Here is an 18,124-nt window from a genome sequence, read left to right as displayed (position 1 = left end):
AACTTCTTTTATGCAGTTCAGTTAGTAAACCATCTAAACAATATTTCACTGTATCACAAGATTCACAAAAATGCATATGTGCGATATTTGCACAAGTTTTCTTCCAGTTCTTGACATCTCAACATAAACCAAACCTGGTTATTTATTGGAGGATGACTAGTGAGATAACCTTTTTGTCGACAACAATTTCAAGTTATCTTTTTTTGTAATAACCTAATATGAAGACATCAACAGCAGTTTAAAAGATAACTGGAATAAAATCTTCATGTTTTTCCAAGTCAACTTTGATTCAACCGTTTAGCTTCCCTAGTTTGTACATCCACTGGAATTAGCCTTTATTTTTAAAATTCAAAATAGTATTGATGCTACTATTCAAACCTAACACAAATACTGACACAATCTTGTGCTAGCTGCACGTTGAAGTGGAAAGTTTGACTAAATGACCACCCTGTTCACCTTGAAATGTCCCCATATGTCGCGATGAGTACTTTTGGAAGAGACTTTCAATTTATATGCTGGCTCTGTACACGTGTTTTGGGATGAGAGGCTTGCTTTCTCCCTGTACTGGTCATGTACGCTTTGCAGGGACAGGCTGTAATCAAGGGCCCGACCCGTAATTAGAGAGGCACTCCAGATCTGGGAGTCGCCTCACTGTGAACAGAAATACCCTGAAACGCGGGCCGGCCTCATGTACCAAATGCAACGTGGTCAATGTAAGATGGAAGTAGAATCGGCGTATATTTGTTGATTTCATGAGTTTAATGTACATAAAGCAGCTGGTGGCTTTTATTAATTGCACATCAGCACGAGTTCTACTTGAAATTCATCTTGTGCATGGGCAGAAATACTTTTTCTGCATACTTTGTCTCGATCATACCAAAAAAAAAAAAAAAAAAAAAAGAGTAAAAGGTTTCAACGGGTCTTTTGCCAGGGGGCTCGGGCCCTGAAGAATATCATTTATGACTAGACAACCTCAATCTAGGGCTCCTTAAAGTTATGGCCCTTAGAATCATTGCCACTTTCTCATTCTTACGGCCCCCTTCGTCCCAACCGTGTCATGGAAGTCGAGCAGGAATGAACGAGGGTGGAGAAACTGAAAAAAAGAGGGATGGACGTGACTTTCTTGGGAGCGGTTAAGAAAAGCTTCAGTATAACAGGGACGGCAATGCTCGGAAACTCTCCACCTCCTGTCTACATTTGTGTTGCCCTCTTTCCCCCCCGCTCTGTCCTCAGCTCACTCTGGTCCTGCTCACAACATCAACCGGGACAATTTGTAAGTATGGATTTATATTTGGATTATTTTCTAATTTGACCTTGATGGGAAGCATGTGCACAGTAATTTTAAGTTTTTTTTTGAACATGTTCCCTTGATTACTATGAACAGTTTTAATGCTGCTGATGCAATTAGCCTATAAATACATTTACCTGCAATTTAGTTGCTATCAAATATTGCATTGTGTAGCCACCAGTATGATATGCTAATATTTCTGTATTGAGTATTAAAAGTATTGATCTTTAGTATTCAAACATGAGTGTTTCAAAGGGATCGTTGACAAAACAAGCACTAAATACTGGTTTCCGGCAACTTTGTTGATTTTGGCCTCTTGTGTACGTCTATTTTTAAATCTGCTATTACCAACAAAGTGGTCTGAAGTGACACCCAATTCTGTAAATCTATATACCAATAATATAAATGATTTGCTTCATTTTGCATGATTCTAGTCTATTTAATGAGTAGTGTGAACCCATCAGCATAGTCATGTGGTAAATGGAATTATGGCCCTAATTATGGGGAGTTCTATAGCTGAGGAGCCAACCATCTGGTTGTCTATACGACCACACAGGGAGGCCAATTTCCACTTCCCTGTGTCCATACAAGAATTGGATCTTTATTTGAACTCAAAAGCTGCCATTGCTCACTGTTCACATTCAATATTCACATTTTCAGGATGACAGCATAAACGCCAGGTAGAAAAGTCTATTTGGCAAATCATAGTTTGGAGTTTTTTCAGCAAGTCAACATATTTCTCTGTGTGCACCAGCCCACAGCAGCTGGGTGCCCAGTGTAAATATAGAGGCCGCCAGCCACTGGTGTCCCACGCCTGAGCACAATCTGGACTCCAACTTCCTTCTGGCTTTAGTGTGGTGGATGGGTGGCGTCTCCCTCCTCTACAAATTATAAGGCCTGCAGCACCAAACTGACTGTCTCCACCCCAAATAAGTAAAGGCTCGGCTGCCTGCTAAAATAGATCTGCTGCAAGATGATGAGCGAGAGGAGAAAACCTGAATCAAGGTGGAAATTGTAGTTAAGGTTACAGATGGAGCCTGGCTTGGGCTTTTTTTAGGTCGAGGACCCACCAAGGCGTCACAAAATACGTATGATGATTGCTCTTAGATAAAACATTGTGTTTGTGAAGGTTCATTCTGACCTCGGAAGCAACCCAAGGACCAAAAATGTTTCTCTTTGAGGCTGTGTGCAGGCGAGAATGCACAGATTTGTGCTTGCTCTTTCCTCCTACCCATTTTGTTCACTATTTTTATATCTACACCAAGGTGTAGGAACATTTTGCTTCGGAGCCACATTGTAATTGTAAAACAGACAAATGGAGCAGATCAGAACCAGGTGGTGAGCAACTCAGTGGCTTTCCTTTGTAGAGTTTGCATGTTCTCCTTGTACGTGATTGGCTGGGAACCAGTCCTAGGTGCTACTAGGACCGACTCCAGAATTTTTGTTTCCAACAGGGTGGCTAGAAAGACACATAACCTAATTGTTTTGATGATCCTGCAGGAAAGATGACATCCCACTTGGTTCTCCATATGGCCTGCCTGACCTTGCTGTCACTGTGCTGCGCCGTGACACAGGGCGCTCCGATGTTCTACAACGTGTCCATGGATGGTAGCGGTGATGAAGGGCTGGAGTTTCTCTTTCCAAAGTACTTCTCCACCCGTCAACCCGCTCAAGTCAGCGCCGCTACCCATCCACCTGATGCTTCCGACAGCCCCACGTTCACTAACACCATCACCACTACCATCATCCGTCTAAAGGACTTTGTACTGACCAGAGTGGTGGATTTCCTGGAGGATAATCTTCTCATCATCATTGTCGTGACCTCTGTTCTCATCGTCTTGGTCTTTATTATCTGCTGCGCTTCTGCCATGAGTCAGAAGCGCAAGCTGGAGGCCTACAAGGTCCCTCCTCAAGCTTCCAAGAAGTACCCTGTGGAAAAAAACATCATACACAGAGGTACCAGCGAACCCCTGGAGAGACCTTACGCTGTGGACCACGTCAAGAGGGTCCACATGCAGAGCAGCGCCTCGCCCAAGAACCTGCGCATGCCCTCCAAGGCTCTGGTAGGAGACAGGGGCCAGGATGTCAGGCTGTCCCCACGTACGGAGGTGAGGAAGGTTAGGGAGGTGGAGGAAGTGGAGAAACGGAGAGAGGAAGTGGAGAAGCGCAGAGAGGAGCCACGACACAGAGAGGAGCCAAGACACAGAGAGGAGCCAAGACACAGAGAGGAGCCAAGACACAGAGAGGAGCCAAGACACAGAGAGGAGCCAAGACACAGAGAGCCTACTAAACGCTGGGAGGAAGTGCAGCACACCTCCAGTCAACCTGTTTGCACCTGCCATCTGAAGAAGGCCCATTACTAGAGCGTGCTCAGCTCACCCCTGCTGCCCGCATTGCATTGACATTGCAAGCGGGAAGTTGTAGAAAGATGTTTGCGTATTTATAAAATCCTACTAGTTAACATCTAGTGCTTGAACTAGCTTGCAGGTGTCATCGCGTTGATAATTTGGCCTCACACATAACATTCAGTTGTTTGACTAATGTCAGACATCATTATGCCATTCAGTGTATTAGTGTACGCTAGTTGTTCTACTTGTGTTCCTTTTACTTGTGAGAGTGAAGAACACGTCAATACATCGACCTTAAGATGGAATAGCTTTTTATAGGAAGGTTATAGAAAAAAGGACGTTACTGATATGACAGTTGTTCTATTTGTACAGCCGAATATCTCTCTCGTAACTACATGGTCCTTGAAAGACCCTATAAAGTCAATTTGAGACTTGGTGCTATATATATATATATATGTTGGAAGATAATTGTTGAAAACGTGAAAAGGCTGAGAATTGTTATCCAAATTGGAAAGCCTTATGAATATATTTGACAGGGTTGTTAGCGACATTTCTCTGTGGCATTCCAAATGTATGATACATATATTATTTTGGCTTTACGGGGATTTAAAATATGACTTTTAATGTTACCCATAACTAGTTGTATAAAATTTCCAACAGCTACCTTATTTTCGAAATACATTTGGCATTGGAATCATGCCTCTGTCTCGGTTAGTGTAAATCAAATCGGACAAACTGACAATTATTATGCTTGTAAATGCGGAATTTTAAAAACAGCTTTTGGACTAGATTTCCACAGTAGAGATGTACTTAATGTTGCGGATGGTGAATTTACAGTATTTAACTAATATACATATGTAAAAAAAGAATACTAAAAAAAAAACAACACAATGCTATAATTAGCACTGTCCATGTCCTGTATCAACCAAAGTGGAGTAAAAATAATGAAGAACAAAAAAATAATATATAGACTTTGCAGCCCAAGTGGTTATTGTAATATGTTTGCCTCATATAAATACTAAGATAGTGTTTAAGTGTAAACACATGCCTGCCAAGACAGAGGAAGCTCCTCATAATGTCCTGCTGTATATGCAATCAAGATAATTCCGCTTGAGAATTAACTTCTTGGTGCTACGAGTTGCCATAAAACTTGTCTTGATTACATTCCAAATATTTCTTTATAGACACTTTCATCACATGTTCATGATTTATTTACTTGTTTTGAATGTTTTTGGCATTTATCTTATCTCCCCACAACCTTTTATGCATGTACAAATACATGTGACATTAACACTTTGTGCATGTTCATTGTCACCATCAAAAAATACATTTTTGTTGTGTGTAAACATTTTTTTCTTGTTACCTTCCTTATGTAAAAGGGTAATTATCTAATTATGACTATTATATATTACTTTTTTGCGGTCAAAGTATCACCAGTATTGATTAACGGACCATGGTTTTGTTTCAACAGTGCCAATATATGAGTGGTGATCTTAAGTTAAAGTATTTATCTAATCTGATACAATATGTGTCCGGCTATTGAAGCATAACTAAAAATATTTCATCCAAATGTGAACCTACCAGTTTATGCAATTATTATGACAAAATTTTTGACAGTTTGTATTTGTCACTATAAGGCCGTGTGTTTTAGTTTTCTCTTGCTCCTTGATTTTCTTCTGTTGAATAAAACTGTGGATAAAGGCGTTTGTGTCATAATTATTTACTGCGTTCTGAAAGGTTAAATGCTGAATAGTTTTGCAGTAAACAATTAAATTTGACTGAACTGTACTTAGGCTATGATTTTTTTACGTACCAATAGTGCAAGATTCTACACCACTAATGGTACTACTATAGCACCATACTTTGAGAATCACTGGTCTCCAGAAATATTCTATATTTTATATGTTATATGTTGGTATAGAAGATATTTGTATGCTGGATCAATGACACAATCACATGCCATGCAACAAATCAAATAGGATGAGGAGAGGAAAAAAAGCATGAGGTGAAGTGGAATCTGAAAGTTGAAATGTGACTCAGTTACTGCCTAGGCTTACATTCCCGACCTCTTTTGTCAACCAGGTTCTAAATAATTCGAGGAAAAAGGAACTGCCCCGGCAGCAGCAGATGGTGGGAGATCAACCAGCTTCTTGAGCAGAGCTGGCAATTTGTACAACTCTCTCTAACATGGAGACAAGGACCTTGTTGTTGTATTGCAGAGAACAGCAGAAGGAGCTCTCAAATGTATTAAGAATCCCCAAGAGGTAACACAGCACCTCAAAGAGGAGCCTTTAAACTTTGATGAGTATCTACCTGGGATTTTACATAAAGAGAGGAGCTTTAAAAGAGACACAAGACCGTTCATCTCCACTGTGAAGACATACTGGAGAATCGAAGAAAGGTAAGATAGACAAAATGGCTCCCTGTATTGTTTATTTTGGATTCTTATCTTAGTGTTATTCTTCTTCTGCAGCAATTCATTATGCTGTCCAGATATGGCACTCTTGTGATCTTCTGCATCTGTTCACTAGTCTGTGGCGCAACATCTTTGTGTCCCATCGGCTGCTGCTGTTTTCGTCCAGGAGTTTTGGTTCTGTGTGAGTCCTTGGGCCTTAAGTCACTTCCTCGTTCAGTCCCTCTCAACACCGCCATCCTGTCCATGGCGAAAAACCAGCTCTGTAATGTGGACCGTCTACTCCGTCCCTTCACCAACCTGCAGGAGCTCAACCTCAGTCACAACTTACTGGCCCGCTTCCCCCGAGGCCTCCCTCCCAGCTTGGAGGCGCTTTTTCTACAGCAGAACCGAATCACTTACATCACCTTAGGTGCTTTGACGCAACTGAGGAACCTCACTCGGTTGGATCTGAAAGATAATCGCATCCGTGCCATCCAGCCAGGGGCGCTTGAAAGCCTGAAGAAGTTGCAGATCCTCTTGCTGAAGGGCAACAAATTGACCAGCCTTTCTCTAAACCTCCCGGCTTCTTTAACCCACTTAGACCTCTCTGCTAACTGCATTTTGGCGATAGACCTGCCCTCTCTGTGTGACATTTTGTATATGCACAGCAAGTCAAGGAAGACCAGCTCAGACTTGGTATGCACTGAGCCAATCCATCTTGCTTACCATTTGCTTCGAAACCTCTCAATGGCCGCAATCTGTCCCGGTGTCCTCAAATCAAACGACAAGACACTTCAGCTGAATGCTTTGACTGCGTCACCTTGGGTCCAAAGTTCACCGAAGGAGAAAAAATTGAATGGCTGGTCAGCACGGCAAATAGCAGAAGACCCCTATGCAGGCCATCCTCCTGAAAATAAAGCCAATGTGGAAACAGTCCCACTGCCTTGGATTTTAGAAGAACACTTGTTTTGGAACACTTTCACTTATGAGTGTTTTTACTTGAATAAGGGCCAAACCGTGAGCCTGTCCCATTCAACTCCAAGTCCTTATGAGGAAAAAAAGCACATCGACACCATCACCCCCCACCGTTCTCAGATGATTACAACCCATGTAGCAATGTCACAGGCTTCGTTTTTCACAAAGAACGACACTACCTCGTCTACCCCCAACTTCCTTCACTCAGTGCTCATTTGGCTGCTAGCTGTTTCCTCCTCATGCTGCTAAACGTTTCTGCCTCTTGTCTGTTATCAAGACATAAAAACTAGCATAAAAGAAACACATCAGAATTATTGTATTATTGACCTTTAATTTCCAGTTTCAAAATCTCCATGACAAATGTGAGTAAAATCAAACGACACAGATATAGTTTTTGGTATGCGATTGATGCTAAAGAAATATTTTTATTGCAGCATCATAAATGCAAATGTTATTGAACAATAGGCTTGTTATATTATTAGCCGAGAAAAGAGAAGGGATGAGCTATAATTTCAAAGGAAGTCCTCATAACAACATGCTTGTACGTAAATGACACAACCCTGAGGTACACCGACCCATTATGGAAAATTAATGATTGCGAAATTAACCGCTGGCTTTGACACCTTGCTCCTCCTTGTTCTGTTTTAATCTGTAGTTTGACAGGGCTGCTCTTATGGCATCTTCTGCAAGCACTGAAACAAAAGAAGAAAAGAGTGAGCAGGTATCTGAGGTGATACCTGAAGTCATACCTCTATAAAAAGAGGGTAGTGTCCCTTGGCTAATATCTCCTCCCAAGTATTGGTTAAACCTGCACTGAGGTATGCTTTTTGCTATAAGGTACATAGACATCTGTTCTACCAATTTCTGCTTTTAAATATCGTTTCATATTGTGTCATTGCTTACTGGAACAATGAAGCTTGACAGGTGGGAGTGAGAGTTCTTTTGCAATGTCTGTGTTCTTGATTCTCAAAGCCTCATCGATCTGCAAGAAAAAGGATGAGAGAAACCTCAATCATTGCAATAATTTTTTCCCCCCCAGAAATGTTTGATTCTTTGCAGACTCACCGACTTGCCTTTCACCCACTCAGTCGCCAGAGAGCTGGAAGCAATGGCCGATCCGCAACCAAAAGTCTTGAATTTGGCATCCACGATCTTACCATTTTCATCCACTTCAACCTAGAGATAAAATAAATCACTTGATCTGCTTGACGCACACCAGCAGTTATGTCAATTTTCTTTTTACCACTTCACTTACTTGGAGTTTCATGACGTCGCCGCAGGCTGGTGCGCCGACTAAACCGGTCCCCACATTCTTGGCATTTTTATCCAAAGAGCCCACATTTCTTGGGTTTTCATAGTGGTCCACAACCTTCAGAAGTATACAAGACCTGTTTATCACTCATAGTTGAGAAACATTATATAACGCAACAGGACTGTCGTTTGTTTAACAAATATATCAATATCCACCTTGATATACTCGTGCTCTCTGTTCTAACTTGATGGACAATCGCACTAGTGGGAACCATTATCTTGTCAAGTATTTTAGTTACACCACTTGTGCTAATTTTGGCCTTCAAGTAAGCAATTAAACCTCACTAGAAAACAACTGGGCTGCACTAGTATCACTACTAGGACTAACTAGTAAGCATGTGGGCCACTAGGACCCCTCTAGACTCTTAGTGGAATCAAAAGGCCCACTTGTAACATGTTCTGCTAGTATGACACCATTTGTCCTGGTGTACAGAAATGTCATACATACACAGTAATGGGAGACAGTGGTGGTGAAGTAAAACGATAAAAATACGCATTCATTCTACACTGAATCGACTTACTAGTAAGGACAAAGACAAACTAGGACGTTGACTTTAATCAGGTTATTGATTAAACGCTAGAACTGTTGGCCCAATAAGGCAGCACGCACGAGCAAAGAACGCAGCAAATGCTACAGATTCGTTGCAAAAAGTAAGGCAAGGTGTGATGACAATCCATTTGATTACCTTCTTGTGATATGAGCTGGTGATTTGTAGCTCCGGACACAGCAATCTTGTGTTCAACAACAACAACGACGAAGACTTTCGTAAGGCCATCGCCATGTTCAAAAACCGACAAGTTCCGGAAATAAACGAGTAAACGCGACTCTTGATGAGTTTGTTGATAAACACCGTGTTCGGGGAACGAAGGGTCGGAGCGCCCTCTAGCGGCTTGGGTTTGTTATTACAACACGGAATAGGGGCTGTTTCGGCTTGTTACTAGGCAAGACAGCCTTTCCAACATGGCAGCGACGAGCAACGCAGATCCTACGCATTTGCAGGATATGGACGAGGACGACGAGGAGATGGACGATCGGGAAATGGACTCGGAGGGCGACGGCGGGGAGAGCATGGGAGTCGACAATTCTGACGATGAAGAGGACGACACGTCCGAAGATGAGAAAGAAAATGAAGCGGAAATCCAACGGCTAGAAGAGCAGGTAACTCTTAATTTTGTGGCGTTAGCCGAGAAGCTAAACGCGAATGAATGAGTGGGAAGCAGTCGACCACAACTTCACCAGCGACCGCTTGCTACGCTATTTGCCCTCACGCAGGATTAGAAGAAACAATTGTCGTCTTCAGTTGTCACAATGGCTCTCGTTGGCGACGTTAGTGGCGTGGACATGATGCTAGCAGTACACGCGCCGCGCGTTTTGCTTTGTGACGTCACAACCCCAGGACGTAACAAGTTATCAGAGTGCAAAAACGTGTTTTTGAATCTTAAGTTTTTTGTTGCTTTTTCGAATTTTTGCTTTTGTCTATTTTATATGTTCATTCTACAAAAGAAAACTTGAATGCTTCTGCTAAATAAAGTTTGCAAAAAAGTGTGCAAATAAAGTACACATCTAACGTATGAATGGTCACCTGTTATTATTAAATGCATGTTTCTTCGTATTTGGCTCAATGTCCTATCAGTTGAAATAATCTCCCTCAACAGCAACACAGGAAATAAACAACAAACCACATTTATTCAATAAATGTATGTATGCATATAAGAAAACCAACTAAACACCACACTTGGTGATGGCGCTGTGGGAAAAACTGAACAAAACCCAGATCATAAAAGTATTTTTGAAAAACATGATATATAGCAGTAATTGAGTGGTCCTCATGCCGTTGCACACATTTTCCTTGTGAAACGTTTGTAATCTTTGAGGTGAAACATTGTCAGACTTACTACCATTGTAAACAGAGGACTCCTGTGGATTAGTAAAAAGACATGAAAGAAAGATGTCTCACTGTATTATTTGTAAACACAATTTTTACCATTCGCTTGTCAAAAAGACACCAATCTCACATGTTGAACTACACCGTTTTGTGTTTTCCAGCTATCAATCAACGCCTTCGACTACAACTGCCATGTTGACCTCATCAAACTACTCAAACATGAGGGTGAACTTCTGCGCTTGCGAAAGGCGAGGCAGAAGATGAGTGAACTTTTTCCTCTCACAGAAGGTTGGTGGATGTAGGTCCAGACGCAGACAAACATGTTGATCTGTTTTAATTGCATATTGCTGACCTCTTGTGTGTAACCCCATAGAGATCTGGCTCGACTGGCTCAAGGATGAGATCCGCCTGACTGAAGAAGAACCAAACCGAGAAAAAGTGAACGAGCTTTTTGAGAAGGCTATAAAAGACTACATTTGTGAGTGCATACGGGCAAACCTAAAGACTTGACACGTAGCTTTGTTTGCTGAGATTTGGCATCTTATTGTTACACTCAGGCCCAGATATCTGGCTGGAATATGCCCAGTATTCTATCGGCGGCATGGGCTCGCCGGGTGGCATCGAGAGAGTGAGATCCGTTTTTGAGAGAGCCATCACAGCTGTTGGGCTTCACATGACCAAGGGGCAAACGGTGTGGGAGGCCTACAGAGAATTTGAGAATGCCATTCTGGCCACAGTGCAGGTCAGTGTCGTCTTCATGAGCAACATTTTCACCAATGTCCGATGTAGCCGTTCCCCAGTCGAGGTTCAAATTGTCTCCCTTGGCCTCCACAACAGCGACATTTCTCTGTGTTAATGCCTCCGGATTGGCTCATTTTCCTTGTAGTCATTTTGTTGTGTTGTTCATCTTTTCTATTGTCTTTGCTTTCAGCCTCCTCCTGGCAAGATTCCCAGCCACGACGAGCAAGAGCTGCTGAACAAGCAGCTTCAGCGCATCCATACGCTGTTTCGCCGCCAGCTGACCATTCCATTAATGGGTAAGGATGTCCTCCTCTTGCTCCAGATGGGGTGCTCGAAAATGAGCAACTGTGTGGGCCGGCCTAGCCTGAAGAAATGTACATCAATCATGGTGGTGGGGGGAGACAATGTTGTTGAACAATGATTGTCAGAGTCAATCTTGAAGACTATGTAAAAGCAATCAACCTTTTGTCACTTCATTCATTTTTTTTATACATGTTGTGATTTTAATTATTGTTTACGTATGTGATTTGTTTCATCAGTTAAAAATGTTTGTTTGGTTCTTTAGACATGGAGGCAACATATGCAGAGTATGAAGAATGGTCTGACCAAGGGGCACCGGAGGAAATCTTGCATCAGTACAAAACTGCTTTGCAGCAGAGGGAGAAGTACAAGCCCTTTGAAGAGTCACTGGTAAGCAACCACCAATGAGGAATCAGACTTGATTTTCCTGCTGGGTCACATGACTCTGCAAGCTGTCTCTTGATTTATTCGGTTGTCCTCTCGCAGCTAGTAGCGGAGACGCCCAAACTGGCCGAGTACCAGGCCTATATCGACTTTGAAATGAAGCAAGGGGACCCGGCCCGCATCCAGATGACGTTTGAGCGGGCTTTGGTTGAGAATTGCCTGGTACCGGACATGTGGACCAAATACACTATATATCTCGTGAGTACACCTCAGATTACTTTTATTTCAGTCAAATAGTTTTGTAATATTGTGGAGATTTATGTTGGCGAACAGTAAGCAATTGGCCGTAACAATATTAAATCCAAAGACGATGGCATATCACAGTTGGTTTTGTTTTCTTTGGCCTGTCTAGGACCGTCAACTGAAAATCAAAGATCTGGTTCTCTCCACTCATGATCGCGCTGTCCGAAACTGTCCGTGGACTATGAGTCTGTGGAAGAGCTACTTGCAAGCTGTCGAGAGGCACGGAGGCACTCATCAAACAGTTCCAGGCAAATACGAATTGGACTAATCTGCACACAGTTTACGCGTCTGTGATAAGGAAAACTGAAGGTGATCTTGGTGTTTTCCACAGATTTGTTTGAAAAAGCTCTGAATGCAGGCTTCATTCAAGCTACGGATTATGTGGAGATCTGGCAGGTTTATCTCGACTACCAGAGGAGACGTGTGGATTTCAGCCAAGGTGAGAGCAGCATTACGCAAAGTCCGCACTTGTCTGTTTGTTTGGAAACATTGGTGCATTGTCCCTCTGCTGTTGGCCTTCCCCCGTGTCGCAGAATCAAGTCAAGAATTGAAGGAGCTCCGAGGATCCTTCACTCGCTGTCTGGACTACATGAAACAAGATGTTGAAGAAAGTAGGTGAACTCTCATTCAGAATGTTCTGTTGGAGTTGAAAGTTTTCCACTCTGACTCGTTGTGTCTTGACATTAGGATTTGGAGAAAGTGGAGACCCTTCCTGCAACATAATGCAGATCTGGGCAAGGATAGAGGTAGGTTGTTGTTACTATGGCAATGGTTTTGAATGGATGGGCCCTCCTTTGTATTTGCCCTCGTTTCAGTCTGTATCAAATTTGCCAACAACTATGAGACTCCTTTGTGCATAAGGGCTTTACAAATACTTGACTTGACCTCTTCACAGGCCCGGCATTGTAAAAACATGCAAAAAGCCCGGGAACTGTGGGACAGCATTATGACAAAAGGGAATGCAAAATATGCCAACATGTGGCTGGAATACTACAACCTCGAAAGGTCGGTCATGTGCAAAGTGAGATATCAAACAAACCTGACAGCATGCTGACTTGTATTTCGCTTTTCCTCGCCAGAGCCTATGGAGATTCTGTCCACTGTCGGAAAGCGCTTCACCGAGCGGTCCAGTGCACCTCTGACTACCCGGAACACGTGTGTGAGGTCCTGCTCACCTTTGAGAGAGTGGAAGGTGAGCTCCCCCCCACATATGACATGCTGATGCAAGAGTTGGAGAGGTTTTCATGATACATCTACGCACCCAGGCTCTTTGGAGGACTGGGACGTGGCGGTCCAAAAAACCGAGACTCGTCTGAACAGAGTTAATGAGCAACGGGCAAAGGTCTGAAGCAGACATTTGCGTTTGTTTGAGCATGTGTGTCTTTTAGAAGACTCTTTTTTGACTCACAAAAACCTTTGGGCTGTTTGTTAGATGGCAGAGAAAGAAGCCATCCAGGCTTTACAAGAGGAGGAACAACTGGAGCAGAGGCGGAAGGGCAAGGCAGACAAAAGGAATCAGAAGAAATTTCAGAAAGGGACGGGTCGCTTTGGGGAGAAGAGGAAAGCAGAGCAGGATGAGTGGACTGACCATGCAGGTAAATTGGAGACGTAGACTAACATACCAAACACTCTTGTTCAAATAATTTGAGTTTCCCACCCCAAAATGACAATTGTATACAATTGCCATTTCTTTTCCGCCAAACACAGCTTTTTATCAGACATCAGAAGGTTTTAGGCTGTAGCAGATTTATCAATGTGAATGATTTATTGTGGTCTCAACCATTATGTTAAAGCAGACATATTTGTTCCCGTCTGTCGTTGACAGAACAAGCTCCAAAGCGACATAGAGGAAATGGTGAGCAAAGCAAAGAGGAGTACTTACAGAGTCCCGAGCTTCAAACGAGTGAGAAGAAAGCTCCACCTGGCTACAAAGGTTCAACAAGGCCTGGATTCAACAAAGCCCAGCAGGACGGTGCCCAGAATCAAAGTGACGATAAAATGGAGCTTCGCAACGATGACAACAGCGTATTCATCAGCAACCTGTCGTATACCCTGGAATCACCCGAGGACACACTGAGGACACTCTTTGAGACCTGTGGAACCGTCAAACAGATTCGCCTGGTCTCCTCCAACAAGGGGACTTTCAAGGGTTACGGCTACGTGCAGTTTGAAAACGCAGAGTCCGTCTCAGAAGCCCTCAAACTCGACAGACGGGAAGTGGAGGGCAGGCCTATGTTTGTGTCACCATGTGTAGACAAGAACAAGAACCCAGACTTCAAGGTAATTATGAAACACAGTGAAGATCCGTTTGTTGTGGCAATACATTTCAAGCCAACACCATAGAGAGCAGAGAATGTGGGAAAAAAAAAACAATTAGATTATTGATTTGAGTAATTATATCGTTTCTTGCTGTTTTTTTTTTTTTTTTTAAATACAAATTACTAATTCACACCCATAGGTCTTCAAGTACAACACGAATATGGAAAAACAAAAAATCTTCATCTCCGGGCTGCCATTTTCCTGCACCAAGGAGCAACTGGAAGAAATAAGCAAGAGTCACGGCACAGTCAAGGAAGTTCGTCTCGTTACATTCCGTTCGGGAAAGCCCAAGGTGAGACCCCGAGGGCCGTGCAAGACGGTGAGCGTGACAATGATGAGGACACGGGCTGACCTTTTAGTATTGTTGGCTTGTGCAGGGTTTGGCATATGTTGAGTTTGCAGAAGAAGCTCAGGCATCTCAGGCAGTCTTGAAAATGGACGGCACGGACGTGGAGGGGAACAAAATCTCTGTTGCTATAAGCAACCCTCCTCGCCGAAACTCGAGCAAGCCCGGTGCCAACCAGCCCGCCACAAATCTGACGCCCCACCAGGCCTACGGCGCGTAAGTGTACCGTAGGCCTCTTCGGTCCTCTTAATGAGCGCTAACGGCTTTGTCTAATTTTGCCCTCCCAGGAGAGGGAGAGGACGCACACAGGTGTCATTGCTCCCTCGTTCTCTGAATCGCCAAAGTGGGCCATCAAGCAAAGTGGAGAACGGGAGCGCGTCTGAGGAAGGTAGCGGAGATGCCAAGCCTTTGTCCAATGCAGACTTTGCTAAGATGCTCCTGAAGAAGTGAAAGGATGCTGCCTGGGTTCACATGGAAAGCAATCATGCCATCCCTTCCAAAATACTAAGTGTTTGGAAGCCACTTTCTGCAAATGTCAGCCTTCTCGTCCTTGTTGCCGCGAGATTGCCTTAACTGCAGAGCTGCTGCCCTCCACCAGCCCCAAGACTACTTTGGACCCTTGCCATTTTTACTTTTCCTTCCTGGTTGTGTTTAAATGTTGCTGTCAGGTTTTATGAAACAAGTGTTTGTAAATATGTTTGAAAAAAAATGGTAGACACCATTTTCCCAACTTCAACATTTTCTTATTCGAATCGGACGTTGGATCGAACAGTGTTAAGCAATGTGTAGATGAGTGTGTGTACATACAATAAGAAGACATACCTATCAGTTGTCAACAGAATTGTGCAAAATTATTTTTGTTAGATTTTGTGAGTTGAAAGACAACCATGTGAAACAGTTAAATGATTAAAACTGGTCCAACACTCTCTTTTGACATAAACTTAAACGTGATCCCTTGAAATTTCTGTTTGACTTAAAATGTCATATTTTAAAAGGCATAATAAATTAACTGGCTGGAGTTGAATTGCTTCAGGCCCTCACATTTAATTTCAAAAGTATGCACTTTTGCCAGTGTTCATCAAATAGATCAACTTAAGAAAAAATAAATAAAAAGTACAAATAAGTGGATGACAATTATGATTTGGAATACAAGCTATGTAAAGTGCTCACCACAGTGGCCTACTGTAATATTCAATACACATTGTTTATCATGTAGTGTGTGTGGCTGCTTTATAGACAGTGAATACAAAATTAATTTTTAAGTTCATTGAAATGTTTAATGGCTAGTTAATGGTTGTTAATCCATATATTACCTTTGATTTGAAAGCTGAAAGTTAATATCGCTTTATTTGCATAAAATAAATAAATGATGAAAGTGCTATCACATTCTTCCCAAAAGAATCAAAGTCATAACGGTCGTCGCATGGACTCGATCGCCTCTTCCGCCAATTTTCAGCAGTTTCAACACATGAACTGATGTTTATGACCTCTTAATGCTAGTCCCCAAATCAGTTGTGAACTGGGATGGTGTGTTTGCAATCAGGACAAGCTTGACCCTGCTGGGCTCCCGGGAGTCCCACCGGATGCTCAGTGGTGGAGATCAACAAAGTGTCGAGTGTAATCTCGGTGCATTTGGCAATGAAACGAATGAAAGGACGCACGTCGCCCTCGTTGGCCGTGTCTAGAGCTGCGTAGTACTCTGCCCTTTGTTCTTTGCGAATGGTGATGGGCGGGTATCGGGCTTGCATGAGCACGAGGTTCATCAAGAGCCGCGACGTGCGCCCGTTGCCGTCCACGAACGGGTGCACGTACACCAGTTTGTAGTGAGCAAGGGCGGCGTACTCGACCGGGTGCAGTTGCAAGGCTTCGTCCGAGTTGAGCCACTGGACCAGCTCCTGCATGTGCCGCTGCAGGTCCTGCGGGTGCGGCGGGATGTGATGGCCTACGAACACTTGGTTAGTGCGCAGGCGCCCTCCCTCCACAGGGTCCACGTAACCCAGTACTCTTTTGTGGATCTCCAGGATGTCACTAACTCTGATTGTTCCCGTTCTGGACAACAGTGTGGTGTTGATGTATTTCATGGCTGCATCTACGCCAATGGCCTCGTTCTGCTCCTGCAGGCTCCTGCCGGGGACGGCGTAGCGCGTCTCGATGATGTGACGGATCTCGGATAACGTGAGAGTGCTGCCCTCTATGGCCACTGTGTGGTAGATGTGGTGGTAGTAAGTCTCCTCCATCACCCGGCGTAGCGCAGAGTTGCTTTTAGGGATGGACATGAGCCTACGCACCTTACTGTCAATGATGCCAAAGTGACGCTGGTCAATCTCCTCCACCAACGGTAAGGTGCGGTCTCGGCTCACCAGTGCTCTCTTGTTACAAGGCGAGATAGCCAACGCCTTCGTGTACAGGTGGTCTGCTTGCACGACGTCCTTTTCCTCCTCCAAAATAGTCCCGAGCTCGGTCAGGGCGTCCACATAGTCTGGATTCAGACTGAGTGCGTGTACCAGCAGCTTGTGAGCTTTCTCCTTCTTGCCCTGTTTCCTCATCTCCTGGGCCAGCTGCAGAGCCGCTCTGGCCTCAAAAACCATCTCTAGATCACAAAAGGAGGGAGAAGTCAGCTCAAGAAAAAAAAAACACACAAGAGCTATAGAGACTACATACATGCAAACAACACGTGTACATTAGCTACTTTCAGTGATGTTTTTGTTTCGTGGTGGGCTAGCCTGACTTGAACCCAACTGAATTGTCAAGACAAGGGGAAGATGTGGGAACAGAAACCCTTTTAGGCATTGTGTGTGTACCTTTGCTAGGCTTGGATCTGAGCGGAAGCAGGTCGAGGCCCGTGAGAGGGAGAGTGAGGCCGGTGGTTTGCACAGTTTGCGGCTGCAGTGAGACCCCCCACAGCCGGCATCGAAACTGTGCGATGGCATTCAAGGAACCATTGCACTCCTCTACTCCAACCAATGGTGTTAGCAGGGCCACCAGAGATCCCAGGAAGACACACAGAAGTGGGCCCCATCCTCCGAGGAGACGGTCGCTAGTGTATCGCCACGCCGTCATAACCGCCATGACAATTCTCATTTGAATCCTCCATTCTCTACACCACGCCACACTTTCTATTTGGACCCCAGCTGGGGAAGCTGAAGATCGGATGGCTGAGATTGGAAACAAATGGAACACCAGCCACTCGTCAATGAACAAAACATTTTCCAGTTACTACATTAAGGAGATTTTTCTGCGGAGCTTTTCAATACGCTGATCGACGAGAAATATCCCAAAAAAATAGCAAAACTGGTCCAACAACTCTTGAAAACATACAGTCGGCGTTTTTCGTCCGGACTTGTAAACATACAGCGAAATCATTGGTCAGACGCATGTAGAAGAACGACGGTGATTGGTTAAAAACCTGCAATACAGAGAAAGTTCGTAGTCCTCTCTGATTGGAAGACTGGGTTCATCTAATATGCCCTACATTTGATCTGTCAGGCGCCACTAGTGATGTGCATTCCAGTTATTTTAAGTGAACTG

At 43.7% G+C, this 18,124-nt stretch overlaps 4 protein-coding genes across 4 annotated transcripts; 2 read left to right on the top strand and 2 right to left on the bottom strand.

Moving 5' to 3' along the window:
• Positions 1–116: 116 nt before the first annotated feature.
• Positions 117–5,267, top strand: tmem119a (transmembrane protein 119a). Its single transcript, XM_085909564.1, has one exon. It carries the CDS (start codon positions 2,794–2,796, stop codon positions 3,649–3,651), a length of 858 nt encoding a protein of 285 aa, XP_085765690.1. The 5' UTR covers positions 117–2,793; the 3' UTR covers positions 3,652–5,267.
• A 2,050-nt stretch (positions 5,268–7,317) lies between these two features.
• iscua (iron-sulfur cluster assembly enzyme a) lies at positions 7,318–9,664 on the bottom strand. The gene is made up of 5 exons (XM_085909951.1): positions 9,004–9,664; positions 8,262–8,375; positions 8,072–8,182; positions 7,910–7,988; positions 7,318–7,698 (listed from the first exon to the last, which is right to left on the bottom strand). Exons 1-5 carry the CDS (start codon positions 9,097–9,099, stop codon positions 7,610–7,612), a joined length of 489 nt encoding a protein of 162 aa, XP_085766077.1. The 5' UTR covers positions 9,100–9,664; the 3' UTR covers positions 7,318–7,609.
• sart3 (spliceosome associated factor 3, U4/U6 recycling protein) lies at positions 9,190–15,980 on the top strand. The gene is made up of 19 exons (XM_085909949.1): positions 9,190–9,476; positions 10,365–10,491; positions 10,577–10,681; positions 10,761–10,945; positions 11,135–11,240; positions 11,510–11,634; positions 11,731–11,886; positions 12,041–12,179; positions 12,263–12,370; positions 12,465–12,542; positions 12,619–12,677; positions 12,827–12,936; positions 13,011–13,123; positions 13,197–13,273; positions 13,364–13,526; positions 13,757–14,211; positions 14,390–14,542; positions 14,628–14,812; positions 14,884–15,980. The coding sequence occupies exons 1-19, from the start codon at positions 9,279–9,281 to the stop codon at positions 15,044–15,046; spliced, it is 2,805 nt and encodes a 934-aa protein (XP_085766075.1). The 5' UTR covers positions 9,190–9,278; the 3' UTR covers positions 15,047–15,980.
• On the bottom strand, positions 15,257–17,955 carry ficd (FIC domain protein adenylyltransferase). The gene is made up of 2 exons (XM_085909950.1): positions 17,398–17,955; positions 15,257–17,186 (listed from the first exon to the last, which is right to left on the bottom strand). The coding sequence occupies exons 1-2, from the start codon at positions 17,675–17,677 to the stop codon at positions 16,105–16,107; spliced, it is 1,362 nt and encodes a 453-aa protein (XP_085766076.1). The 5' UTR covers positions 17,678–17,955; the 3' UTR covers positions 15,257–16,104.
• Positions 17,956–18,124: the final 169 nt, after the last annotated feature.

This window comes from Syngnathus leptorhynchus, chromosome 4 (assembly GCF_054491065.1).
Source record: "Syngnathus leptorhynchus isolate UIUO chromosome 4, UIUO_Slep, whole genome shotgun sequence".
Classification (NCBI taxonomy): domain Eukaryota; kingdom Metazoa; phylum Chordata; class Actinopteri; order Syngnathiformes; family Syngnathidae; genus Syngnathus; species Syngnathus leptorhynchus.
The sequence above is the reverse complement of the archived record's forward strand: the minus strand, read 5'-3'. Positions and strand labels throughout refer to the sequence as shown.